Genomic DNA, 27915 nt, shown 5'->3' with positions numbered 1-27915 from the left:
AATATTGAATAAATAATATAACAGATTAAAGATAAGAGTTTTGTTGTTGTTTATCTTTGGTAGAAAATAGCAGATATAAAGAGAAAGATGTGTAACACTGAAGAAAAGTCACAAAAATGTGAATTTATGATGTTGTAATTGCTGTATTTTTTTATTTGTTTATTCATAATTTCTCTCCTGATTTACCTTTTTTTTTTTTTTTTTTGTCTTTCACAATAATTTTTTTTAATATATTCTAAAAAGATAAAATAATTAAAAGTGGGCAAAGAATAAATCTGACTTCATAAATGCCTTAAACATGCTGGATTAAACAAAACTCAACTGAATATACATTTTCTATTTTCATGCTTCTTTATTATGGCAAATAAACTCAAAATGTATTTTTTGTTTTTAAATTTTTTGGGGGGAGGAGGGTGGAAATCCAGTTTTTCCAGTGTGCAGCAGGCGTGCAAAGGGAGGGCTCCACCGGGGAGCTGAGCACGCGGTATGTATCTTACATTTCACACACAAAAAAAAAACCCAAAAAAATGCCTTTGCATCTTGACGTGCCATGCGTGTGTATCCCACACCCTGACTCTCAGAGAGAAAACAGAAGGCACGCGAGCACCGAGCGATGTCGGACGCGTTGTTTTCGCCAGCAGCGGGACGGTGAGACAAAAACCGGAGAAAAGCCGGAGAGGAAGAAGCCGAAGACGCAGAGATTTCAAAGGTAAAAGGCTTTACGATTTAGGCAGGATTAAAAAAAAAAAAAAAAAAAAAAAAAAAAAGATGAGGAGGTGATGGAGGAGGAGAAGGAGGTGCAGCAGCTTCCAGCTTCCAGCGCGTGTGTTTGTGTGTCCGCTCAGATTTTAGACATTTTCTTGGTGGGTTGTGGCTGCGCATTTTTCTTCATGTGGGTGTCACAGCCCCCCAAAAAACCTGCAGAAATGACGACGTGACGCTGAAGTTTGCGGCTCCAGCCGGTTGAGGTTTGCAGGAGTCCTTTCCAGCCATCTCTTTTTTTTATTTATTTATTTTATATGCTGCATATCTGCTGCTTCATTGCCGCTTTTGTTGCCGGTTTGAGGGATGTCTCTTCTCTCTCTCCACTTCCAGTGTGTTGAAATGCCAGTCAGTGTGTGTGTGTGTGTGTGTGTGTGTGTGTGTGTGTGTCAGGCCCACCGCCACCTTTCAAGAGGGGATGCTGCACAGAAAGGATGTATTATATATTGTGCAGACAGGATGATGCACCCCCTCCTGTTTGCTGAATGAGTGTGTAGTCACTTGAGGTGACCTTCTGGGTTTTTTTCTGTCTTTTTTTAAATCTGCTGTGGTGTCGTCACAGGGTGTCATATGATACACACACACACACACACACACACACACACACACACACACACACACACACACACACACACACACACACAGCATCCTTTTTCTAAATGCCTGTGTGATGACTATTTAATCTTCTTCACCCCTGAGGAAGATGAGGAGGCAGACCTCCATCAGGATGTGACCGCCTCCTCCTCCTCCTCCTCCTCCATCATCTCACTGTGACTGACTTCCACCTGGCTGTGTTACTCAGTCTCATGATTGCTGCCTTTGTAGTTTCTCTGCCCAAACAAACAAACAACAACAAAAAAAAACACCTCTGTGATCCACATAAAGCTTCGACTGGCGGTTGATGCTGGAAATGTGGCGTCTCCATGGAAACTGAGGATGTCAAAACCACGGCTGACGAAGTCATGTTAATGTTTGAAAAAGGGCCGTCTATTAATCTTGAAAAAAAAAGAAAAGAAAAAAAAAGAGCTCATTACGAAACGCGGCAGCTTTTTTTTTGGCAGCTTTAATAACTCAGATAGACTTTTTTTTAATATCTGCTCTGATATTCGAAGCCATTAATGTTGCAGCAGGTGTATGAAGAGCAGACTAAACTCTCAGTTGGAGGGGAGATGCCAGTGAAAAAAAGTGAACCTATATCTGGTTTCCCTGAAAAAAAGCCCGATGAAGGTCTCTGAGATCCCGCTGAGGGACGCAGCGGCCCAGATTTCTCCCTTTAATGTCATTTATCATCACGGGAGGTGCAGAACTACACAGCTGTCACGTGGAGAACCTTGAAACGTCCTTTTAATGGAAAATACAATAAAATATTAAGAGTATTTCAAATCTAAACAGGACTTAAAAAGAAGAATAACAGACCACGACGTGATGAAATTTGAACAAAATAATGATTTATTAAGGGCTCAAAGCGTCAGACAGACGTTGATGAAATGACTTTTATATACAAGGGAGAAAAAAAGGACTGAAATTCGTTTTGGTGTCGACGCTTGTGGACTTGATGTTGTTAGATGCTCGGCTTGTGTTGCACTTTCATTCCTTGCGATGTTACATGTAGTAATTCAGTTTGTCTTGTTTATATCGGTTTCACTTTACTTGTTTGCAGTGGTAGGTGGAGGAAAGAAAGAAGAAGAAAAAAAGCTTGTTGAGTAATCCTGGAATACAAAAGTATTTTTTTATTTTTTATTTCACTCTATTAATCCCCGAGGGGAAATGTCTTCGCGACAGCAGGGGGTCTCTCAGGGGGGAGCTGCTGCAGCAGGCTGCCACTCGCACGGCGCCAGGTAACCTGACCTGAGGTGCATGTTTTTGGATGTTTTTTATTGAGGTTTTGTAATTAGATGCTGAGGTATACAGTCTGAGCGAAATTTACTAGTAAAGGATGAGAACATTTTGTATGCAAGGAAGAAAATTGCCACCCATCAAATAGTTTTCATCCAACAATAATAGAAAGTAAACTGTACTTTGAGGATTTTCTTAGTAAAACATTACCAAGAATTTCTGTGTGGAAATTATTACGACGTTTTATTTATTTTTTAAGTAAATGCCAATCCAAATTTTGCGTAATTTGTGCTGCCAGTCTTGACCCGGTGATCTCAGTGATTCCTAGTTAAATAAAGATTAAATCAATTAAAATATTAAAATATATACTGCATATACTGATATTAAGAAAAACATATCTAAAATATATAAATTATTTGGCAATGTATTCCCGAATTAGATCAAATATGTAGCTAAAGTACTAAAAAAAACAACAACACAGAAATAAGATTTAACAGTGATTGTAATATATATATTTACCACAGACCAGATAAACAATAAGTTAAATTTAAAGCTCTACAACCATAAAACTAACCAGCATTCTCACGTGACGTCACTTCCTCAGCTCGACCAATGAAATCGCCCGTGGCGAGTTTTACCGCGCGGAAGGGATCCGCGTGAAAAGAGTTTGTTTGTAAAGAAAGTAGAAAGTCGGAGGAAAGATAAGTAAACCGAGCGGGTCTTCAGGAGCTTTCTGGCCCGTTAAAGTGCACGCTCCGCCCCGCCCAGCCTCCCTCCTTCCTCCCGGGGGGTATTATGAGATTTCCTCGGAGCAGACTGGTTCTTTTGAGTGCGCGAGCGACGCGCTTTGTTGTTGTTCATTTAGCTTCTAGCTTTGGCTTTAGCTTAGCATAGCATGCTAAGCACCGGCTAGCTCCAGCTGACACCGAGCCGGCTGTTGGACTGACCGTCCCGTCCCGCTGTTTCACCGCCGCCGGACTAGGTAACGACATCAGCCCCCTCCCCTCCCGCTTCCCCCCGCTCCCCCTCCTCCTCCTCCTCCTCGGCCCGGCCTCATGGATCCCGGCGGAAGCGAACTGGACTCCAGCCTGCCTCAGCCAGAGAACCCGTGTCTGATCGTGGAGGACTCGCAGCCGGACAGCGTCGCCCTGGAGGACGACCCGGAGAGCAGCTACCGAGCCCTGCTGGCCCGCCGCCTGTCCAGCCTGCAGCCCACCGCCCGCAGCCCGGTTCTGGTGAGCCAGTTTGTAATGATGGTGATTCATCCGGGGGGGAGGAGGAGGAGGAGGAGGAGGGGGAGGAGGAGGAGGAGGGGGGGGGTCAATAACAAACCATCTGATCTGTAGGTCAGTGGAGGAAGTTCAGCTTGAAGTCCGACTCAGGTGGATCCATCAGTACCATCAGCATCGTTTCCTTCATGCAGACAGATGTAACTTCTGTGTTCAATTCTTTTATGATTCGGTTATAAGTGCTGAAGAATTATTAACAAGTTCATCTGAGCTGCAACACATTGTGTATTGTTCAATTATTATTGAAAGATAATTAATCAACCGACCGTTTTGATAATCGATCAATCGTTTTGAGTCAAAGCTTTTTAAACGTGGAAAGTTCTGGTTCCTTTTAGTCCTCATTAATATGCAGCTTCTTTTTTTATTTACCTGCCTGAGGTCGGATATCGGCGTGTCGATCCATCCAGACACGTAGAGAACCATTGAAATGTTTTCACGTGGTCGTGAGACGACTCAGAGAAGATAAACTGTAATCTTTACAAAAGTAGTTTCATTTTCTTTTTTTTTTAAATTCATTTTAATTAAAAGTTTGATCTTATTTTTCTGTCGGCGGTCAACAAAGCAGACTCGGGTACGGCGACTGAAACGAAGCACACAGACACCAACTTAAATTTATTCAGTATTAGTTGGGTTTGATAAGTTTAATCAGACTTCAATATTTATTTTGTGCAAGAGTTTTATTCGGTTTAATATCGTTTACTGTGTGAAATAAATTAGAGTTTTTCTTTTCTGCAGGAACTGATCTCATCACCGTTAGGCAGCAGATGCTCTCAGACCGACAGCCAATCAGAGAGCAACAACCAGTCCGAACCCGGTCAGTCCTTTTTTTATTATTTATTTATTTTAATAATTTTTTGATATAATATATATAACAACACAAGCAGTCACATGTTCCTTCGTCGTGTTTTCAAAGCAATAAAAAGTGATGATGTTTTGTTCCTGCAGACGTCGCGGCAGCAGCCGACGCCGGCTCGGCGTCCCGGGAGGACAGTCAGGTCCTGAACGTCTGTCCGCCTCCAAACAACAACAACAAGAAGTGAGTGTGCGGCTCACACATTTATTTTTCTGCAGACTGATGGCGTTCAGGTTCAGACGGTGTTGTTGTTTATTTTCAGGTGTGTATCAGAAGAGGCTGAGATGGATTCTGGAGCCGATTCGACGACACATTGCATTCAGTCCGAAGGTAGGACGTCCTCTCAGCTTATTAAAGACCAACAGTCATGCCCCCCCCCCCTCCATGTTTATGCTTTTTACAGCTGTAGTACGGACTTAAAAGTAAAAATAAATTTGCTGCTGGCCAGACGTCCTGGAAATTGGCCAATCGGAAGACAGTAGGTTTTTTTTTTCTAGGGGGAGGGGCTTAAAGAGAGGCTCCTTCCAGACAGGATGAACTGACTGGATGCCTGAAGGGCCAGAATAAAATCAATAAGGAGTTTTTTAGGTTTTTTTTTAAAACTGTGAGTCATTGCAAAGCTGCTTGAGTGGAGTCCCAGAAAATAAAAACAACCTGAACACATCATCATAGGTCCTTCAAGGATCTCGAATATCTATCTTGTTTTTGTACTTTAGCATTACAATTTTGTGTTTTTAAGTGTAACAAAATCCACGTGTGTGTGTGTGTGTGTGTGTGTGTGTGTGTGTGTGTGTGTGTGTGTGTGTGTGTGTGTGTGTGTGTTCAGGAGGATCCTCTCAGTTCGGTTTTCTGGAGCTCTCTCAGAGTCAGGATCTGCGCGACGAAGCGCTAACTAGTCGGGAGAAAGACGTCGTGGTCCCGCAGTCGGACAGCGAGAGACGCAGCAAATCAGGTGATTCATATTTACAGATGCCGTGGTTTAGTTTAGTTTAGTTTAGTTCAGTTTAGTTTAGTTTAGTTTAGTTCAGTTTAGTTTAGTTTTTCCGCCCGTCTTGTGTTTTCCGCTGCTGGTGAACCCCTCCTGCAGAGTTTTAGTCCTAATCGTTGAACCCGGTCGTCCTGCTCTTTGATCCCCAGCGGCGCAGAGCGTGAGGACCTCAGAGAGTCGGGAGAACAAAGCCGTCAGGTACAGCTTTTAAACTCTACGTTCACTTGAGATGCATTTTTATGGTGTCGTGCAAAAAAACAAACAAAAAAACCCCATTTCCGTGGTCTCCCGTTCAGGTCCGAGGTGAGCTCCAGCAGCTCCTCGGGGTCTCTGACTCAGTCCGGCCGCCAGCTGAGCATCCAGGTCCTGCTGCACTCCCAGAACCTGCAGGACCGGCAGCAGGACCGCGAGATCCTGTCCTCCCAGGACGACCTGTTCGACGCCGACAAGACAGGTGCACTCACCGGGTTACGATTTTTAAATGTGTTTGCTGCAATTATTATCCTGATGGTGTCAAATACAATTGTGTTAAGATACAACCCCCCGCCCCGCCCTCCCCGCCCCCACACCCTGCTGCCGCCACAGAGCACCAGTCACTTGTTTATTCAAATGTATTCATATTAAACGTTTCGTGCGTCCAAATGTCACCAAATTGGACAATGCGCATCTGCAAGTCCTCGGCAACACCCCCGCTAAGTTTAAAGCCGGTGGGACGAACGGTTGTCGAGATATTCGGGGGACAGACAGGCGGCGATACCCTGCGTTACGAGTGTGATGAACAAACGATCCAAAACAACACGAGGAAACACGAGAGCAGAAAGTAAACAAGTTGATTTTCATACCACACAAAAAGTGGCTCAAAATTTATTTATTTATTTTTGAGAAATGACGAAGAAAACATAAAGTGTTACTTTTTTTCTAAAATCAGCAATAACAGACTGAAATAATGCCTTAAAACAGGAGGAATTTTCTTGACTATTAAAAGGCGGATGTTTTGGAAGTACGTGGCCGAAACGTACGAGCAGTCTTCAAAGATCGTCAGATTACAGTCGGGCCACTTAAATAGAAAACGATTTTTGAGGATATTTCTCTTGTCTCGTGTCGCCGCCTCAGCTGCAGTCGACAGCACCGTATCGGAGCCGGAGCAGCCGGGTGCCCCGACCCCGACGCCGGCCCGAACGCTGCACCTGCTGCACCTGTCCGGACAGGCGACGCTGGCGCAGGAGAGTCTTTCCCAGTGAGTCTCGCCGTCGCACTTCGTCTCCACGCAAACATGAGACCGTAAAGCTGACCTCCATTGTTGTTTTCCCCCCCCCCAGGAGCTCTGCGGATTACGTCGCCCCCACCCAGGACGGCTTCGCCAACACCCCGTTAATCGTCCCCAGCTCGCCGACCGGACCGGAGAGCGCACACGGTAAAACGACCGAAACCCGAATCAGAGTTTAAACCCGAGTCGGTCGGTCGGAAACGGAGCTGAAAAAAAAAGGTTCCTGTTCGTCTCCAGGTGCCGACGAGCCGATGGACACTTCGCTGCCTCCGGAGGACCGAGCCGAGGAGAAGGAGGAGCCGATGGACACCGAGGCCGCCTCCAAGCCACGCCCCTCCGCCTCCACTCCCGTCTCCCAGAATCCACCTGGTTTTGCGTCGGAGCGGACTCTCTCTTTACCCTCGCAGCCGGAGTTCTCTCACGTACGTTCTCCAAATCGGCCTCTTCGTTTATTTATTAGTTTCAAATCTTCATTGATTTGCCGGTTGATGAATTATTTTTTTTAAATTAATGGATCAACTGTTGAATCTATGAAATGGCAGAAAGCAGAATCTTTTTGGGTTGTTTTGTTCCACCAACGGTCCAAAACGCTCCAAAACGATCAGATTACAGTGAAAAATAAAATACAACCAGATATCAATTATTGGTATTATTGTTTCAGTGATAATCCGTAAACAACTCGTTTTCTTTTTTTGTTTTTGGCAACAATTTGTTAAACTCGAATAAAACAAGGAGCCTTTTTATTGAAAACACGGTCATAAGTTAATAAAACCCACGTTGTTGTTTTCCCTGTTTCTCAGGACGTGTTCGTCCCGACTCAGAGTCAGGAGGGCAGGAAGTCGACGCCGCCTCGGGAGACGCAGTCGCAGCCCGCCGGGTCGGCTGCGTTCACGTCGCCTCTGCTGCTCTCCGAGAACACGGAGAGCCAACGTCGGCCGACCTCCAAGCGAGAGGAGGAGGAGGAGAAGGAGGAGGAGGAGGAGAAGGAGGAGGAGGAGAAAGGAGGAGGAGGAGGAGGAGGACAGCCAGGCCACGCAGATAGAGGAGCCGGACGAGCCGGCCGGCGTCGACGCCTGCGACTCGGTGACGTCACGGCGCGCCGATCAGAGAACGGACGTTGTCCTCGCTGCTTCTTCTTCCTCCGCCGCGTCGCCGAAGCAGCAGAACCGTTCCGGTCCGACTCAGAAACCCGACGAACACAAAGAGACGGCGGCTCCTCCGAATGTACCCAACGTGAATGTAAAGACGGCGTCCGGCTCGCGGCCCGAGCTGGACTCGTCCGGTCTGACCGGCAACAGCCGCGTGCCGGAGACACGGTTGGACACGCCGCCCGCCTCCGCCGCCGCCGCCTCCTCCCTGTCGGCGAAGAGCTCCGCGGGCCTGAGAGGAGGAAGCGACGCGAACAGTCGGCGCGTAGAAACGCCGACTCAGCAGCGCAGCGCGGCCGCTAACAGCCAGACGCACCGAGGCGCGAGGGATGAAGAGGAGGTGGCGATGGAGGAGGACGCAGGAGTGGCTCTGGTTCTGTCCCAGAGCCAGCTGCTGTCTCCAGAACCCATGGAGGAGGAGGAGGAGGAGGAGGAGGAGGAGGAGGAGGACGTCGTCATCGTCGTCACCGACAGCGAGAGAGACGCGACGCCGCCGTCCAAGACCGGCGGCTCCCAGCCAATCAGAGCCAGAGCGTCCGTCTCCACCAATGGCCACGGGTCTCAGGAGAAAGAGGCGAAGGCGGCTCCCGACAGGCCGTCCCAGGCCGAGAGGGCGGGGCTTCAACCGGAGAAGAGCCTGAACGACAGCTCGGGAGGTGAGACGAAACTGTTTGATCTCCGAAGCACTCGTAGAAATGAAAAGCTCGATCTTCTGATCACAATCCTACTTTTTCTGCTCCAGAAATCTCCTTCCACTTCACGCTTCCTAAAGAAGGGGAGCTGATCGGCCCCGTCGTCGTCGGAGCCACGCCCCCTCTGATCAGCCAGCTGAAGCAGACGCTGAGACACAGCACTCCCATCGGTGGGTTCTTCTCAACACTGAAACTCTCCGGTGTAAAAAAAAAAATAACCTCCTGCTGAGCTTCAAGTTTTTATTTTTTTTCTTCTCGTTCCTCCAGAGATCACCTCCTTCTCCGAGAAGGCGGGCGACGTCTCCGCCGACGCGGCGATGGCCGCCAGCGACATCGTGTCGGGGGACAGCGGCGAGGACACGACCGACAAGGGCGACGGGAAGCTGAGTCTGCGGATGAAGCTGGTGACCCCCGTGGAGGAGGGCAGCTCGGAGCGCTTCAGCCTGCAGAGTAAGAACCGTTATTGGGGAGCGACGGGATGGTATCCACGGTAACGCCGCTCGGCCCCCATCATCATCATCATTATCATCATCATCACCCTTCTCTGTGCTGCATTTTTTTTTCCCCCCCGCAGAGCCAGCACTATCAGACGAGGATGGATCCGTCGTCAAGGTTACGACTGTTTCCAAGGCTGTTACCAGGTAACCGACTCCATCCTCATTAACTGACTCTCCATTTACACACACACACACACACACACACACACACACACACACACACACACACACACACACACACACACACACACACACAGACAGACGGGCCGATTAGAGTTCGGTGCCTCTTGCCGCATAAATTTGCACATCAACGTCCAAATACTGCGACGGGTTTATAACGAGCGGACGCATTCAAAAGAACTCTTGACGTGGAAAACCGATTTCTTTATTCGGCTTTTAAATATTTTAAATTCTTTCGTTTCAACTTCTCTTCAGTTCAGTTTGCTGCGTTTCCTCTTTTGACGTTTTTCGGCCTTCAGGAATAAAGAGTCCTAATAAACGGTGTTTGATGTCCCGGCAGCCCGTCGGTGTTCAGTCGGGTCCGGCAGGCGCACCGACAGCAGGAGGCCGAGGACGACGGTCAGCCCGGAGGCAACAACACGCTCGTCAGGTAAACACACACACACACACACACACACACACACACACACACACACACACACACACACACACACACACACACACACACACACACACACACACACACACACACACACACACACACACACACACACACACACACACACAAACAAACAACCCAGACTTCCTCTTAAACTTTTCCAGCTCAACAAAGAAAATTTCCGACCTGGTTTTTCGTAGTCAAATGTTGTCCCCTGGTGTGTGTGTGTGTGTGTGTGTGTGTGTGTGTGTGTGTGTGTGTGTGTGTGTGTGTGTGTGTGTGTGTGTGTGTGTGTGTGTGTGTGTGTGTGTGTGTGTCCTGTGAGACCACATTCAGAGGGAGAAAGCCGGCCATCTGTATTGTTGTCCCACTTTTTAGTTCACTTTTAAACCCCAAACATTTGAAAATAAATTCTGCCCCCCACCAACCTCGTAAAAAAAACTGCAATCATCCACCGCACGTCTTGATTTCTTATTTGTCGTTTACGGTCTTCGCTGTCCTCGTGTTCGCTCGTCTCTTTGAGCTCGAGTAGCTCCTCCTCTTATGGAGTATTTCAGGAGACGGAAGGAGGCCCGCGAGGAGGAGACCTACTTTCTGACTCAGGAGGCGGGACGGAGGGTTATTTTTTGTCCTCGGCTATTCTCCGAGGACGCCGAGGAAGGTCTTTCGTCCCGCCCCTTTTCACAAAGTGAGGTCATTTCACCGAGTCGGCGTCAGGACGTCTCTTTTTCAGTCTTCTGCTTCGTTTAAAGGACTCGAAGTCACGAAACGTCAGGTTTTGCCTTCAGTTAAGGTTAAGTGACCTTCATTTTTTGTTCTTCGTCTTTTTAACAGTGCACAAAGGCATCGTGTGTTACTGCACAACTTTTTAGTTCAAAATTTGAGTAGCTCAAAAAAAATGTCCAAATTGGATCGTCAATCTTCATTTTCTTTTTTTTTTTTAAGAGGATGTAGCTTCCAGGTCTGAAAAATGATGCGAATGCCTTTGAAGTGAAATACAACCGTGGGCCACTAAGGAGTTTGATTGACAGGCCTCCGGGTTTCCGCTATCGGTGGGCGGGGCTTAGTGTCAATTTTCAAAAATAAAACACGCTGTGCAGACTTTCAATCTCCTCCTGTTACGAAATAAAGTTGTTTTTTTTAACGACTGAAACGCAACGTAGGAAATAACAATAAACACAAACAAATCAATAAAATCGTGAAAAAGGACAGAACGAAACAGCGACGTGAGGAAACCCGTGTTCCGGTGGAGAATACACGGCTGGCTGATGAATTCAAGCCGTGAATCGATTCTTCTATCGACACCGTATTTTTTTAATACTTTTCATCCGTACCTTTCCTCGTGTTTTTCCAGGGCCGAGCTGTTCGCCTCGCCCCAGAGGAGCTCCCAGGCGTCCTCGCTGGGATGCAACAGCCTCCCCAACAGCCAATCGGAGCCTCCGCAGCAGGAAGTCCCGGCGCCGTCGCAGCAGAGCCTCAAAGACGCCGCCGAGGCGTCCAAGAGGCGAGCGGGACCGCGAGAAGGTCCGGAGGCGCCGAACGGGACGGACGTCCGGCGGAAGGCGGCGACGTCCGACAGCACCGTCACCTCCACGCCGTCCAACAAGGTGCGTCGGCCGACCCGTCTCCGCTTTTTGTGTCTCTACGGTTCTTGTGTAGTTGCTGAATCGTGTGTTTCAGCTCCGTCAGCGGACCGTCGCCCAGCAGACGAGCTTCGACGCCCCGGGGCTGCGTTCCCCAGCCGGACGGGTAAGAACGGAAAAAAACAAACCCCAGAACTACAGCCGGCGTCTCCGTCCGCCGTCCCGCCGACTCGGCTCTTTTTAAATTTTTTTAATGTTTTAAAGGGTGAACCGGAGTCGCCGTCCTTCAAGAGAACCGCCGTCCCGTCCCACCGCAAACACGTGCGCACCATCCAGGAGGTCCGGACCACCGTCACCCGCATCATCACCGACGTGTACTACGAAGACGGGAAAGAGGTGGACCGGAAGGTCGTCGAGGTAACCGTCTCTCCGTCTCCACTTTACGGACGCGCTTCAGTTTGGAAAGCGTCGACCTAAAACAACGTAAACGAAGTATAAATACATTGGAAGGGCTGTAAAGTGCCGCTGATCCGGTAAACAAGAGACAAAGAGGCTGACGACGCTCCGTAGTTCGACCTTTCCTCTGAAGGTTAACCTTGATGACATCATCGAGGTTCAATTCTCGGCAGCAGGAGCGAACCGATCTTTTAAGTGCGAAACTGACGGACTGAACCTTTAACATATTTGAGCTCAAAAGCTTCTCCGATACCGATATTTCATGTCGGCTTCCCCCCCCAATTTTTTTTTATTTCACTTTATTAATCCCCGAGGGGAAATGTCTTCCCTACAGCAGGGGGGCTCTCAGGGGGGAGATGCTGCAGCAGGCTGCCACTAGGCGGCGCCAGGTAACCTGACCTGAGGTGCATGTTTTTGGATGATGGGAGGAAGCCGGAGAACCCGGAGAGAACCCACGCAAGCACAGGGAGAACATGCAAACTCCGCACAGAAAGGCCCAGGACCGGATTCGAACCCAGAACCTTTTTGCTGTGAGGCGACAATGCTAACCACTGCACCACTGTGATGCCCAAATTTGCGATGTAAAGTGTGCCGTTATACGTGATTTTATTTCGTTAAAAGTGGGAGAATTTGCCAAAAATCGCAAGTCGAGGAAAGAAGTTGAGATTTTTTTTTTCTCTGTTCAACAGGCACTCAAGTGTATTCTTTCCCACTTTCCGGTTGATCTTTGAAGGCACCGTTAATCCTGGCGTTAGATAATCGTGTGTCTTTGGTTACCGACATATTTCACGTGTTCTCGTGGCGTCACCAGGAGAGCGAGGAGCCCGTGGTGGACTGTCAGGTCCTGGACAGCGACATCTCGCCGTGCCGCACCGGCAGCTCCGTGACCTCCGGCGACCTCGCCGACATCAGCTCGCTGTCGTCGAAGGCCTCCAGCCTGCAGCACAGCTCCGGAGGAACCACCGGCAGCGCCGGCTTCTTCAGCAGGCCGGAGTTCATCATGCCGCCCGGCAGAGGGTCCAAACCCTTCAGGTACCGCCTTCGTCTTCCCCACACACACACACACACGCACGCACGCACGCACGCACACACACACACACACACCGCCGCCGCTGCTCAACCTCTCCCTCTTTGATCTCTCTGCATGCCGACTCTGCTGTCCTTCGCCTTCCTTTGACTCTCTTAACACCCTCGTGTCTCCGTGATGCACTGATCCCTGCCGGGCCTCAGGTGCACGTTGCTCACGGGCATCAGTCTGGGTGGTCCCTCTCCCCCCCCCAGACGAGTGCCCGTGCAACCTGACCGGCTCCGTTCGTCCCCCCTCTGTGTGTCCGCAGTCCCAGGAGGGGAGGTGGGCATCAACAGAGGGGTCACAGGGGTCACAGGGCGGGGTCAGTGGTCACAGTGGGCCGAGGCTACGGCGCCCCGGGGTCCCGGGCCTTCGTCCCGCTGACCCCCAGAGGAAGGGCTAGAAGGGGCCGGCCCCCGTCCCGCTCCTCCCTGTCCAGGTGAGTCCTCCCTGAGGCTCGCCCCCGCTGGCAACAGAGATATCAAAAACAAAATTTTAAAAAATGGCTTCTTTATAATAACACTTCACGTTTTCCTCTTTTCACTAATCCTCTAAAACTCATCTCACTCACAGCTGCAGATCAATTTCAGCTCATTTGTTGATTGTTTATTTAATAATGTAAACTCACTCTTCTTTTTTTCCAAATAAAAAAAAGTTTCATCACAAAATTCATAGTTTTGTCTTCATATTGTTTTTTTTTCTCATGTAAGAAACTCAAAAGAGGAAATGTTTCACCTTTTTGTTTAGATAGCAAGAGTAACGAGTTAAAGGTTAAATTAAAGAGATTTAGTTTTCTGATATCTAACATCTAGTTTTGTTCCACATCTACAAATAATTAAAAAAAAGCGTTGTGATGTGAGTCGAGTGTTTCCTGTTTCCTGTTTCCTGTCATCTGAACCGACTCCGTTTCCTCTCTAAGGGGCGGCGGCGTCTCGCTGCAGCGTCTCGGCGCTCACGTCCACTCGCACTCGTCCTCGGAGGACGAGCACTTCGGCCGCATGCCGCCGCCGCCGCGCCTCCCCGTCAGCCCGGCGGACCGCGCCGACTCCCTCCGCTCCTCCCCGGAGGAGGCGAGCTCGGCCGGCAGCAGCTTCGTCGGCCTGCGCGTCGTCGCCAAGTGGTCGTCCAACGGCTACTTCTACTCGGGACGCATCGTCAAGGACGCCGGCGAGGGACGCTTCCGTCTGCGCTTCGACGACGGCTACGAGTGCGAGGTGTTGGGGAAGGACGTCCTGCTGTGTGACCCCATCCCCATGGAGACGGAGGTCACAGCGCTGCTGGAGGACGAGTACTTCAGCATAGGTGAGGAGGAGGAAGAGGAGGAGGAGCAGGAGGAGGAAGAAGAGGAGGAGGAGCAGGAGGAGGAAGAGGAAGAGGAGGAGGAGGAGGAGCAGGAGGAGGAAGAAGAGGAGGAGGAGTCAACTCGATGTAGTATTTTTATAATTTGACATATTGATATTCAGGATGTTGAGATCGTCTCGTCATTTGGTACCAAATTTTGAATCCAAGTCTAAAATACTTCACAAACATTTTCATATGAAAAATGCACAACTCCTGTATAAACTAGGAGTCAGAGCATTTATCATAAGTAGCTTCTACTTTGGCATAAAATCAACCGGTTTCAGCTTAATTTACCAAATCGGAATCAAGTTTGCAACATTATAAGTTTTTAATGGTATTATAACATGTCAGAAACTTATCACAGTGTTTTACATTTAGTTATTATTATTATTACATAAAATGACCCTTATAGGAATGAAAACACCTTTTTTTTTTTTTTTTAAATCAAAACAATCAAACACTTTATTTTGAAATCAGATTTTTTTTTTTTTTTTCAAATTAAACTAAAATATATAATTGTAAAAGCCGGGTTTTGTATCAATCTGCAACTAATGTTTATTTTCATTGCGGATTAATTTACTGAATATTTTCTCCATTAATTGATTAATTTATAATTTTGTAAAAAGCTAAATTTAAATAGTGAGAAATGTCGTCAACAAGTGCTCTAAACGAACATCAAAATAGTTTCAATCCGTTATTTGGAGCCACAGAAAGAAAAAAACGTTTTTCGCTCTCCCTCCTCTAAACTGCATGAAAACCAAAGATTTCTCCCATAATGACTCATTTTTCTCTTTTCTTAAAATGGATTTTGGTTTTATTTTTCATTAAAAAAAAAAGAAGCAGTATTGTTCAGGAACCGTTATTAAAGTCAAGATATCGCTGCTGTTATACAAAACTTTTGTTTGTTTCACTACCAGAATAAAGAAATAAAACAGTGAATGGAGGTTTAAAAAGATCAAAAGCTGTCTGGGTGCTCAGTGCCGGGACTTTTAAAAAAAACATTTTTTTATAGCAGGCTAATTATTGTGTGTCTCCTGTGTGTGCAGGTGTGGTGAAGGGCCACAAATCGGACGGCCCGGATCTGTTCTACAGCGTGGAGAAGGAGGGCCAGCGGCAGTGGTACAACAGGACGGCCATCATCCTGTCGCTGGAGCAGGGCAACAAGCTGAGGGAGCAGCACAGCCTCGGGCCCTACGAGCCCTCCACCCCGCTGGCCAAGGCCTCCGACATCAGCCTGGGTACGTTTGAAAGAAAGAAAGAAAACAAAAACAGAAACCTGCAGGTCCTGAGGCACTAAATACAAATATGCTTTTTTTCCCATAAGCCCCGCCCACCTGAAAGAGCAAAGTTACCCCCCCCCCCCCCCCGAGCTGATTGAAATCCTTAGAAGAGACACGAAGCTCAAAAATGGACTTCATTAACAATTTTTTTGGGGGTCTGTTTAATGTCGAAGTGGATTTTCAGTTGTTGTCAACAGTAGTTCCAGGCGGTATCGCCATAGTAACCTGATCCTGAATCACATCCCCTTTTTGTTCCCTCCTCAGATAACCTGGTGGAGGGGAAGAGGCGGCGCCGGGGGGGGGGCCCCGGGGGCCCCGACACCCCCAACCGTGGCTCCTCCACCAGCCCCCGGACCCCCGGCCCCTCCGGCAAGAGGAAGCTGATGTCCTACGAGGACGGCCGGTCGCCGACCAAGAGGGGCCGCAGGGGGGCGGGCGCCCGAGCGGGTACGGAGACCGGCGGACCGGGACAGTGAACGGGGGTGGGGTGGGGTGGGGGGGTTAATGAGTTTTATATTTTAAAACAACTCTGGTGAGTTGACTGTCAACTTTTACATTTTTAGAAACATGATTTTTTTTTTTAAATCTTAAAATGTTTTTGTTGTATTTAATGAGAGCTTTTTTTTTTTTTCTTTAATTCTCTAAATAGAGTTTTATGAAGTGATGATTTCCTGTTTTTAATTTGTGTAAAAATTGGAGATGTTTTAATCTTTATTACTGAGTTGACCTCCGTCCTCCGGCTGCAGTCCGCTGGCCGCCTCCGAGGCTGACGCGGTAATGAACGTCGTCCCCCAGCAAGGGTTGCTATGGTGATGGTCCACAGGTGGAGGGAGGTGTGGAGGGGGGTAGATGGACAGTGTTATTATTTCACGGGTGGATTTGCTTCAGATGATGAATCGGTCCCTCCAGGAAATTTAAGAGACAATTGATTTTCAATAAAAACTCGGTGAACTTTTCAAAATAAAACTTCAACATCCTTAACTCCCATTTTTCTGTCAGCTCTTCAACTCATCACAACAAACTACATGCTGGTTTGTTTTTTTTGTTTTTTAGCCTTCCAGCTGCAGTTTGTTTTTTTCTTGCATTCAGTCTGTGTTAAATCCTTTAAAAAGCATTTGAGCTTTTATTTTGATGATGTCGCCTATTTATTCGCTTTTAAAGAACACCGACTTAAGAAAAAGGTTTTTTGTCGTTTATTTTCAGATGTTTTTTGTAATTTTGAGCCCATTCTGCTTCTGAAAGTTCATAAAATAAAAAATAAGATTAGGGCTAAAATATTTCTGTGATATGCAACATGCTTATCATCACAGGAAGTGATCATTTGACATTAGTTACAAATATTTTCTTGTATTATTTTTTTTTGTGGTGCAATTTTTTCTAATAAAATATTTTTGATTGCAACAATCAACAAAAAAAATCTCAAAAATCCTGGAGGGACTCATCTGTCATGTTTTTAACATTTCTCTTTAGTTATTGTATTATTATTATTAATAATGTCGCTGTACAGGACTTGGCATTATTATTATTTGGCCAGATTATCAGATATTTCTGCTTTGCCTGATTAATTCAACAGCAAAACCTCGTCAGGAAAAACGTGGCCTCTGTTACTCAGCCGGTTGATTTTTGTCTTCTTAGTTGCTTTCATAGAAAAACTTCTTCAGATGAAGAACAAACCGTCTAAAACTGAAAATCAGGGAGAACTCTGGTGATTTGGATGAATTAGTCCTTTAAATAACTCTGTTTTAATGTGTGTGTGTGTGTGTGTGTGTGTGTGTGTGTGTGTGTGTGTGTGTGTGTGTGTGTGTGTGTGTGTGTGTGTGTGTGTGTGTGTGTGTGTGTGCAGCTCAGCGGGTCGGGGTGTGTAACACCTCCGGCAGCGGCACCGACCTCCCCTCCCGGTCCTGCGATGACGTGGCCGACGCCCTCGGCCCGCTGACCCAGAACACGACTCTCTTCATGGGCTTCGCCTTCATGCTGACGGCCTCGTCGGAGGTCGACCGGCTCACCAACAAGCTCGCGAGCGACGAGGAGGAGGAGGAAGAGGAGGAGGAGGGTGAAGGTGAGGTTGAATTTTTTATTTTTTTATTCAGAAAGTCCAGAAATGACTCTTAAAAGTTTCCATCAGATAAAACGTGGAATTCATCCTGAAAACTTGAATTCAGACGTGAACGATTTACTGCGAGCTCAATGACGAGACGGCGAGATAGCCGGCTTTTGTCGCCCCCTTCTGGCGGTGAGAGTAAATCACAAGAACACTGCGAATGTTCGATCCATTCGAGTCCGATAAAACTAGTCGAGACGAGCCGCGCGATTGGCCAGCGGACGTCTCTGCTCCACGGAGCACGCTCAGTAACGCAGTCGTGTTACAGCGCAGTGCATGTCTCACCAGACACCAGATTTAAAGGTACGGTACACTCTGACATACGGAGATTTATCTGCTGGTGGGTTTAATCAGCGTTGTGTGAACTCATTTGACTTGAATGTAACGGACGCTCATTTAAAAATTTGAAAAAAAAGTTAAACTATATCACATCAGGACTTTAAAGGTCCAAATTTGACACTTTAATTTTCAGTCTTGATCTCCGTAAGATATTTTTCTATGCTTTTAAGAACCAAAAAACTGAAGTAAGTTTCTTCATGAGTGTTTCTGGAGATTAATAATCACAAAAGAAGCGGAAATCTGAATTTATAAAATATGGGACCTTTAAGAAGCAACACTGGATCATTCAAATAAAAATCCTGAGCTGCATCTTAAAACAGCAGAGGTTTCCTTTGGTAGAGTTTCCTGTCCAATCGATGGTTATTATTTTATTTTTTTTCTCCAGGTTACGTGCAAACGGGCCCGTACAACAAAAAATACACACAGTCCCAGCTGCTGGCAGGTGGAGGCTTCATCCTGCCCGACTTCAATGAAGAAAAGGTGAAAAGGACAGAACTATAAAACTTCATATGAATACAACATGTAGGATTTATTATTATTAATCCAGATGTGTCTTCCCTCCTCAGTGTAAGGCGGCCTATCAGAGCCTGCTCATCGCGGACCAGCACTGCCGCACCAGGAAGTACCTGCTGTGTCTGGCCAGCGGCGTGCCGTGCGTGTCACATTTTTGGGTGCGAGACTGCTGCAAAGACAACAAGCTGCTGAACTACAGGAACTACCTGCTGCCCGCCGGGGTGGGACCGGACGACGCCATCGTGGAGTGGTGAGACGAGGCTTCACGCTGGGGGGCCCAAAAGGAAATGTCATGAAAATAGCATGTCGTCTAAAATATGATAAAAAGTCCAACTGTAGCACGTCGTCTAAAATATGCTCCATTGATGGTTTCTCTTCAGGCATCCCCGCCGCAGCCTCTTCAAGGCTCTGCGGGTCCTGCTGGTGTTGGAGAAGCCGGTGGATCTCTGGTCTCAGCTGATCTCGTTGGGCGGCGGTTCGTCGGTTCAGCAGCTCCACGCCGACAAAGACGGCTCCGGTACATCAATCCGCGACATCGACGTGTAAATAAACATTTACTCACGCCGGTTTATTTGTTTTTGTTTATTTGTTTTTCTCTCCGTCCGCAGACTTTCCCGCCGGAAAGTACGACGTGGTGGTGACGGGCCGCTCCTGTCCGCCGGCGCTGGAGAAGACCGCCGCCGCGCAGGACGTCCCGCTGGTGTCTCCCGAGTGGCTGATCCAGAGTCTGATCAGCGGGGAGCATCTGGGTTTCCACAGCAAGCCTCAGTATCGCCACGACTACTCTTCCTCCTCCTCCTCCTCCTCTTCCTCGTAATCCACCACGTCGCCAAAACGCCTCCAGTGTTCAGCGTTTCCTCTGTTGCATGCCTCCGCTTGTACATAACTCCTCCCTGTCTGTTTTTATGGGATAATAAATTGTGACGCCCTCGTTTCATTTTAAACCGACTTGCGTTTATTTCTTCTGCACGTGCAGCGATATAATATTTACAGTTTGTACGAGGAGACTCCACACGGGACAAGTTTTACACTCATAACGTCTCGCAGCTTTTCTTCACAAACTGCTCCTTTAAATTAAACATTAGTTCACTTCTCTCACTGAAGTTTTCAGAGGAAGATATTTTGATCATTTCTGACCACAAAATAGTCTTTCAGTTCAACGCGAGTGCTTTAAATCAACAACATACAGACGTGCTGTACGGGATGCAGATTCAGGTAAAAGAGAAACAAACTGTTTGATGTCAGAAAAATGTCACTTTAAATCCTTTTTGACCGATCGGTCAATCAAACGGAGTCCTCGGCGACAGGTTAAGAGCGATTGGATAAATCCTTTTGTGCTTCTTCTCAAATACTAAAAAAAAAAAAGAGAAGAAAGACAAGTGATATATTTTTGAGATGAATTGAAGCATATTGTAATAATGAATTATGGTATGAGATGGAGGCGGGGCTTGCGTCCTACCTGCCCAGCGTGCCTCCGGCCTGCGTGTAGTATTTGTTGTAGTCCAGCTGCAGCAGCAGCTGAACGAGATCCGGGTTGATCTGATGGTTCCTCACGCTCGACAGGATTTTAAACAGGACGGACGACTGACGCCTGAAACCCTGAGAATTTATTTTTTTAACAGAGACAGCGTTAAAAAAAAAAAAATAATAAAAAGATCTCCGGACAAATAAAGGAGAAAAAAAATCAATAAAAAATGAATCCCCGACCTTGACGAGGATGTCGAGCTGGGCGGCGCCGCGGTCGTCCAGCGAGGCCACGCTCTGACTCACCAGAGAGCAGAAGTTGTGGCACAGCTCGAGGATCTCGTTCAGACAGTGGAACACCTGAGGAGACAGACAGACAAACAAACAAACAAACAAACAAACGTGGTTATCAGCGGTCGGGGGGGAATCGGAGCGGCGCCGACGTGTCGCCTCGGCGCCTCGTACCGACTTCAGCAGGATGAAGGACTGGGCCAGCAGGTTGCTGAGGAAGTGGTCGTGGGCCAATCGGATGCTCTCAAAGTCTCTGGTGGAGTTGATCTGCTGCAGCAGCTGAGAGAACTGAGACTCCAGAACGTCGACCTGCAGACGGGAAACACGGACAGGAAACACACGGCGGGTCAGACAGGAAGCAGATTATTAACACTCAGGTCATAAATATACACGTCCTCATGGTCACTAAAGAAAAACAGGAATTTCCACGGTAAGACAGACAGACAAAGAAAGAAAGAAAGAAAAATTAAGAAAGAATAAAAGTCATACTATAACATGTCGTCCAAAATTGCTGTGTTTTTATGAGTCCTGCTCTGTGTCCGTGGTTACCTGTTGTATTATGGGCGTGGCTACCTGTTGTGGGCGTGGTTACCTGTAGGTAGTACTGCAGGTTGTCGATCAGGAAGGCCATGTGGTTGCGCAGCCTCCACTTGACGGCGTCCGTCTGGCTGGACTTCAGGTGCTTCCTCCTCATCTGTAGCGCCCAGCAGTGCTGCAGCTGCGACTGAACTCTCCGCACACTTAGAAGGTACCTGAACACAACGTTGTACCTGAGAGAGAGAGAGAAAGAAAGGGAGGGAGGGAGGGAGAGAAAGGAAGGTGAGGAGGCGGAGTCGGAGTAGAAAACGAACCGAAGCCACGGAGACGAAGACCAACGCACTTCTCCAGGATGGCGGGGGTGAAGAGGATATGCAGCGGCCACTGGACCTTGTAGGCGAGGCCCAGCGCCGCCCAGCCGGTGGGAGGAGCCTCACGGGGGGACGTGTCCTGCGGGGGCGTGGCTCCGTCCCTGGAGCCCGACGCCTCTGGAACAAAAACAGGAGGGAGCGACTGTTAACGGACCCATAACAGAATCAGAGGATTATTATGAAGAAAGAAGAAGGTTCACTGAGCAGCAGATAATCATTCATCTAACGTCGGTCTGTTAGCCAATAAATAAATAAATAAATAAATAAATAAATAAATAAATAAAGAAAGAAAGAAAGAAAGAAAGAAAGAAAGAAAGAAAGAAAGAAAGAAAGAAAGAAAGAAAGAAAGAAAGAAAGAAAGAAAGAAAGAAAGAAAGAAAGAAAGAAAGAAAGAAAGAAAGAAAGAAAGAAAGAAAGAAAGAAAGAAAGAAAGAAAGAAAGAAAGAAAGAAAGAAAGAAAGAAAGAAAGAAAGAAAGAAAGAAAGACTTTTATATCCAGTCTGCAGTTTTGACAGTTTCGGGGTTGTTGTGTGTCTTTAAATCATCCAACCATCGGAGGGCGCTAAACACCACGTAAAGAAGAGAATCGTTCGGAGTGTAAAACAGGCTTCTGTCCGTCCTTCATCAGCTTCAGGTGAACAGGTGAGCTCACCTTTGCCGTCCTTCCCCTGGTAGTCGACGGTGAGGTGCAGCAGCGGCAGCAGGTTGTCGTCGTCCAGCAGCACTTTGTGCGCCGCCTGCTGGAACGCCACGTTCACATCTGAAGGGTTCGAAAAGTCACCGGATCAATAAACGATCACGTTTGCAGCTGTAAATATCAGCGGACACGTGGAACACGTGGAACACATGACATGCATGAAGGTATTTTTTCTGTCTTTATTGAAAATGATGTTTTTTTGTTTTATTCGCAACCAAAAAAAGCAAAATTTGTGAATTCTGTGACCAAAACTAAAGGAAACTGTAAAAGATGATTTGTTTGAAAATTAAATAATTTTATTCTCGTTTCATATATTTTTACATCCAAACTTGATTTTTTTTTTTTTTTTTTTTAAGCAGAGCGAGAAATGTGCTCGAAAAGCAGAAAGAAAGAACAAAGAAAGAAAGAAGTTTTTTTTTCTCCGCTGGCATAATAAAGACACAGAAACACCTCTATATTATCTATATAAATCAAGGTGTGCCAGATGTTCACCCAGATGTTGCGGGCGGTGGGTGTTTACCGTGCTCGGTGACGGCGGTGGGCGGAGCCTTCAACATGTGCTGCGCGAGGTCGATGAACACCTGGTAGAGTTCTCCACGACCCAACAGGTAGAAGTCTTTGATGGTCTTCAAAGGGAACACAAACATCTCAATAAGTTCAACTTCAAATTAACACTTCGTTCTTCCATCTAATAAAAGTCCATTTTCTTTCCTTCTTTTTTTAATCTAAATTATTGTTTTTATTTGTTTATTCAATTTTTCTGAATTTCATTTATAGTTTTTTTTTTTTAAATTGTTATGTTGCAATTTTACGGTCCTCCATTGAATTCAATCTACATTTTTACATCTTTTTTTAAAACGTATTGTTTTGTTTATTTGTTTGTTTCTTTACTTTCTTCTTTCCCTTTAATGCTAATTGCCGTGTTGCCGTCACACATTAAAGCCCATTGAAGCCGGCGTGAAAAGCTGCTGTGCAAAAATAAAGCCGAGTCGGCACAGTTCACACTTCCTGCACCGGATTTACACGACGACGAACCTTGAGCTGCTCGAGCAGATCCGACTCCTCCACCATCAGCGTCCAGAGGTGCTGCGAGTCGGGACGACATTTCGTTAGCGCACCTTTTGTTTTTTGTTTTTAAATGAGCTGAAGTAGTAAAAAAAAATAAAAATAAAGGCGACGCTCGCTCACCTCTGCCACCGTGCTCCTGATGCGATCGATCAGATTCTCGAAGTCCACCAGGCTGAAGAGCGGCTGCTGCTTGAGGCGGTGCAGCTCGGCGGCGAACAGGTCCTCCTGGTGCTTCAGGATGGAGCCTGAAAAACAACCGGCGTGAGGCGGATTGGTTTACCGCCGCAGGAAAGGAAAGGAACATTTATTTAGGTTTTTTTTTTGCACATTTCAACAACAAAGCAAATCAAAGTTCTTCACATAAAACTGGGACTTTGTTCCAGATGTGTGGAGCGTAAAAAAAACGGAGAACGGTGGAAGTACCGGCTCTGGACGGGCTGTGGTTGTGGTTCTCGAACATCTGGACGGACTCGCCCACGAAGAGGATCTTCTCGGCCACTCGGACGGGAATGTAAGACGGAAGCATCTCGGCTCGCAGAGAGAACTGTTGGAGGGACGGAGCCAACATGTTCTCCTCCTCGATCAGCCGCTGGACAGAAAAGAAAAGAAAAGAAAAGAAAAGAAAAGAAAAGAGAAGAAAAGAAAGAAGAAAAGAAAAGAAAAGAAAAAAGGAAAATAAAAGATAAAATAAGACTTTATTAATCCCGGAGAGGAAATGTAGTCGTCACAGCAGCATAGAAACACAGTTTTGAAAAAAAAAAAAAAAAAAAAAAAAGGTGCCCACAATAAGAAAAAAATTAAAATACATAAACAATAAAATAAAGAGATACAAATATATTATTTTAGAGAAAGTCAGACCAATGAATGAACACATTAACTGGTTTGAACCCACCAGGTCCTGCAGCTCTCTCAGCTGCTTCCCGCTGAGGCCTCCGAGGCCGAGGTCCTCCTCCTCCTCCTCCTGGTTGGCGGCGCCTCCTCCGGCGCTCGGACCCTGCTTCACGAAGAACTCCTCGCTCTGGTCCAGCAGCAGGCCGTGCAGCATCCACGCCGCCAGCTGCTTGTACATCACGCCGTGGCACACAGCCAAGATCCTGCACAGGAGATTCAACGGGAGGAAGTCATGGCGGTTTTTTAGAGTGTAAGAAAACTGAGAAATACAGCTCGTACAAAACCCTTTAAATAGTGGCCTCACAAAAAGCAGGAATCAATCATATTTAGGCTTTTCGACATTTTTTTCTTTTCTTTTGGTGTGAATTTAAAGTGGCAGCATTAATAAAGTCTGATTTATGGAAAGAGATCTGAATAAAAATCAATATCTGTATATCACAGACAAAAAAACACCTCGTTTCAACCAGTGTTTCATTTATGTTGTTAAGAATCAAGTTTTTTTGTTTTTTTTTTGTATTTTGAGAGTGCAGTGAAAAACAATCATCGAATTTGGATAATAATAGAAATAATAGAGCAATGAGCCAAAGTGGGAGGAGTCTGGTGGTTTAACGGACATCGACTGCAGACTTTATGAAAAGAACAGTTTGAAGCTTATATTTGAAAATGGAAAGTCAAGAGTCCCAACTTTTTGTTTTTATCAAATTCAAAATGAGCCCATATTTTTCAGAATAAGAATTTCTCCGTTTTGACGTTTCAATGAGCCTCCGTTGACGTGACCATCTGCTCTTCTTCTTCAGGAGATCTATATTTTATGACGACGATAAGACTTATATTCTAACAGTGGCAATAAAATAAACAGAAAAAGATCATTAAATCACAATAACCATAAAAATCCTCATATTTATCAAATAATTGTGATTTAATGATGTTTTTCTGTTTATTTTATTGCCACTGTTAGAAAATAAGTATATAAATACATCTCATGAGGAATTCGAGCTGATGTTCATGTCGGTCTGAAGTTTCTCCAGATGAACAGCTGGTGGCGCCAAATCTCCACTTATGTGAAAGTGATGCAACGAGCCCAGTCGAACCTCCATACGTGGAAATAAGAGCTGGAAACGTGACATCTGTGCTAGTTTCATCCAGACGTTCTTAAACGGATTATATAGCAACGATCACGCAAAAATGATTCCTGTCAGTTCAAATTCTATCAGGTGATGATGTAATAAAATCAATCGTAAACCATCAATCAATCATAAAAAGACGAATCAAGCTCAAGGAAATACATTTCATACACCGTTCAGATAAATCACTTTTAACCGGTGGTTATTTATTATTGTGGTTTTTTTATTGACTTCTTTGAGTTGTTGTGTCTTGTTGTGTTTGAATAAAATATTGTTTTTTTCATGTTTGTAAAGATGGATGCCCTCCTCTTATTTATTTTTTTCACTGCAAAACAAAATCTACCTACGTGTACAAAATAAAGTAACCTGAAGGCGCCTCATGGAAACACAAATCAAATGAAAAAAAACTATATATATATATATGTACATATTTAAAACAAGAAAACGACTGCCTCACTTCTCCAAGGCCATGCGGACGGGGGGAAGCCCCCCACAGCTGTGCTTGTACACCGTCTCCAGGATCTGGCAGCCGTGGATCTAAGAAGCAGCACGAGACAGCCGATCGCATCCTCACGTTAAAGTTCAGACAACTTTACCGAGAACAGAAATCTGACGTTTCCTTGGTAAACTTCTAGAAACGCTTCTTACCTTCTGGGACTTTATGGTCTCCACCACCACCATCACAGAGGGAAACAGCAACTGGAACTTCACAACAACAACAAAAAGTACAGCGTTAAAAAAAATATTTTTTGTTTTTAAAAAGCAAACAAACTTGGTGTGTTTTAACTGTAGAAATATTTTCCACTCACAGCGCCTTCAGTAAGAAGTTGAATTCTTTAATTCATTCTTTACCTGATCGAGCTTATAATTCACGTGGGATATTGTCAGATGTGGATCCCCGAGGAACTGAAACACACACACACACACACACACACACACACACACACACACACACACACACACACACACACACACACACACACACACACACACACACACACACACACACACACAGGTTTAATGAGCATCCTCACACATGCTTCTCCGTTCATTGTATTCAATTCAGTTCAATTCAACTTTATTTATAAAGCGCCAAATCACAGCAGGTTATTTATTTCATGGCCCTTAACACATAAAAGTCCAACATTATACAGAGAAACACAACAATTCAACAATTCCTACATAAGCTAGGAGGGAAAATCTCTCTTTTAACAGGAAGAAACCTCCGATAGGCCGATAAGAGCAGAACTGTCTGGAGCCGGCGGTATATTCCTAACTGAGGAATACCTCCTGTTCCAGGTCCAGCAGCGCCTGCCTGTAGGGCTGCAGCATGGAGTCCAGCCCGGTGCAGAAAGCCCGCAAGTAAATGCCATGAAGTCCCGTCTGGTTGGGCTGGTTGGTGTGATGCTCCTAGACGGTAAACAAAACAAATATTGTTTATTCATTTAAACAAACATTCATTACAAAAAAAAAGAAAAAAAAAAGAGTTCACAGAGAAATCAGATGCAGCCGAATACCAAGAATACAAAAATACAAGTGAACTTTGGTCTGAAGATGTTAACACTGAATGAAGCTTCGATTTGAACAGACTGAACAGATTTAACACACCTGCTGGTGTACGTGGCCGGTGTGCTGCTCGGTGAACTCGGTGAAGCGTATATAGTCTGAGCCCAGTTTACAGAGCCGGTTCAGGACACTCGTCTCGCTGGGGTGGAGGAAGGGCAGGTCCTGGGACACCTGTGGGAGAAAGTTCAAATAAAAAGAGTCAAGTTCAGGTGTGAAACAGGATCGCTCTCAGCCTGCTTGTGGTTCCCAGAGTTTCCAAAAACACCACCAACAGTTCACGTTTTGGATCTCTATGCTTGCCTTTTCTTTCTCTGCTCTCCCCTCATCCTGACAGGTGGAGGCAGATGCTCCGCCCACCTCTGAGCCTGGTTTCTTCTTGTTAAAACAGAGTTTTTCTTCCCTCAGTTGGAGATTTTTCTCCTTTAAAGAGGAGGTTTTTTTCCTCCCAGCTTATGTGGGAATGGTTGGTTTCTCTGTATAATGTTATAAAGTTCTCATTAAGGACTTTAATGTGTTAAGTACCGTGAAATAACCTGTGTTGTGATTTGGCGCTTTATAAATAAAGATGAATTGAACACAGTGAGTCCAATGCACAAAGGTAACTGTGACGAACAAGCACACAAAACAACCTCCCTTTTGTCTGAAGACACTGAGAGTAAGATAAATTAATAATAGTTTGTATTAACTGCGATATTAAGCCACTAAATATGACGTGAATTTGAACAGTCATTCTCTCCTAAGGACCAATTAGAGCCACGGTAAAGCTTGTAACTGTACGATATGACCAAATGGGAATAATAAAAAACAATAATATGCCTTAGGCTTGTTTGAGATATAAAATAATTACCGCGTTTTAAAAAGTAAAGAGCATTTGATTGATTTACCTGTAAACCTGTCCGTTTGTTCCACGTGAAAATGGTGCCCGGATATCCGCTCAGCGCCAGCAAGAGCTCGTGAATCATGTTTTAATTCACCTTGATCTGATTAAAATCTATGAAATAAAACCCAAAACAAAGCTGCAGCATTGAGCTCCTCGATCATCCACCAAAACAAACCGCCGCCCGAGAGATGTCGCGGGGTTGATGACGTCATACCGCAGCGCGTCACCGGACGACATTTCCGCTTATCCTTCTTTTTTTTAGTTTTTTTTTTAAATACTACGACAGTGAATCTGACTTTTGTCAGAACTATTGCTGTGCTAAAGGCTTTTTTTTCTGTTGTTTTTAGTGAAGTAATAAATTATTATTTGGAGTTTAAATGAGGTTTGAGCTTT

At 45.9% G+C, this 27915-nt stretch overlaps 3 protein-coding genes across 3 annotated transcripts in view; 1 reads left to right on the top strand and 2 right to left on the bottom strand.

The window, feature by feature from the left end:
- cart3 (cocaine- and amphetamine-regulated transcript 3) overlaps positions 1-27915 on the bottom strand; it is a 41696-nt gene that overhangs the window by 3094 nt on the left and 10687 nt on the right. The gene's annotated exons all lie outside the window — the stretch shown is intronic.
- On the top strand, positions 422-19577 carry tp53bp1 (tumor protein p53 binding protein, 1). The gene is given in 31 exon segments (XM_069715918.1): positions 422-484; positions 582-709; positions 3581-3833; positions 4623-4701; positions 4833-4923; positions 5003-5070; positions 5567-5692; positions 5878-5926; positions 6025-6182; positions 6842-6965; positions 7048-7142; positions 7233-7417; positions 7796-7996; positions 7998-8799; positions 8886-9005; positions 9103-9285; positions 9410-9476; positions 9853-9942; positions 11306-11558; positions 11632-11700; positions 11799-11951; positions 12802-13022; positions 13328-13498; positions 13979-14361; positions 15447-15638; positions 15945-16127; positions 17524-17739; positions 18506-18600; positions 18687-18883; positions 19014-19150; positions 19242-19577. Coding segments are annotated over 29 exon segments (5097 nt in total). The 5' UTR covers positions 422-484; positions 582-709; positions 3581-3653; the 3' UTR covers positions 19451-19577.
- tubgcp4 (tubulin gamma complex component 4) lies at positions 19566-27707 on the bottom strand. Its single transcript, XM_069715935.1, has 18 exons — positions 27527-27707; positions 26685-26813; positions 26364-26486; positions 25929-25982; positions 25725-25781; positions 25534-25613; positions 23954-24155; positions 23485-23650; positions 23182-23306; positions 23029-23079; positions 22514-22619; positions 21949-22056; positions 21269-21413; positions 20981-21158; positions 20563-20697; positions 20341-20457; positions 20093-20232; positions 19566-19984 (listed from the first exon to the last, which is right to left on the bottom strand). Exons 1-18 carry the CDS (start codon positions 27602-27604, stop codon positions 19978-19980), a joined length of 2001 nt encoding a protein of 666 aa, XP_069572036.1. The 5' UTR covers positions 27605-27707; the 3' UTR covers positions 19566-19977.

This window comes from Brachyistius frenatus, unplaced genomic scaffold (genome assembly GCF_029030835.1).
Source record: "Brachyistius frenatus isolate BFR_SWC_R1_liver_20210118 unplaced genomic scaffold, ASM2903083v1 Contig_150, whole genome shotgun sequence".
In the NCBI taxonomy this organism is placed as follows: domain Eukaryota; kingdom Metazoa; phylum Chordata; class Actinopteri; family Embiotocidae; genus Brachyistius; species Brachyistius frenatus.
Note: the sequence above shows the minus strand (reverse complement) of the source record. Positions and strands in the feature narration are given on the sequence as shown.

Coding starts and splice junctions, on each gene's coding strand:
- tubgcp4 (XM_069715935.1), bottom strand. CDS start 27,604: ATGATTCACGAGCTCTTGCTGGCGCTGAGCGGATATCCGGGCACCATT. Junction 22,057..22,513: donor CACCGCCGTCACCGAGCACG/GTAAACACCCAC, acceptor CGAACCCTTCAG/ATGTGAACGTGGCGTTCCAG. Junction 20,458..20,562: donor CCTTCATCCTGCTGAAGTCG/GTACGAGGCGCC, acceptor CTGTCTCCTCAG/GTGTTCCACTGTCTGAACGA.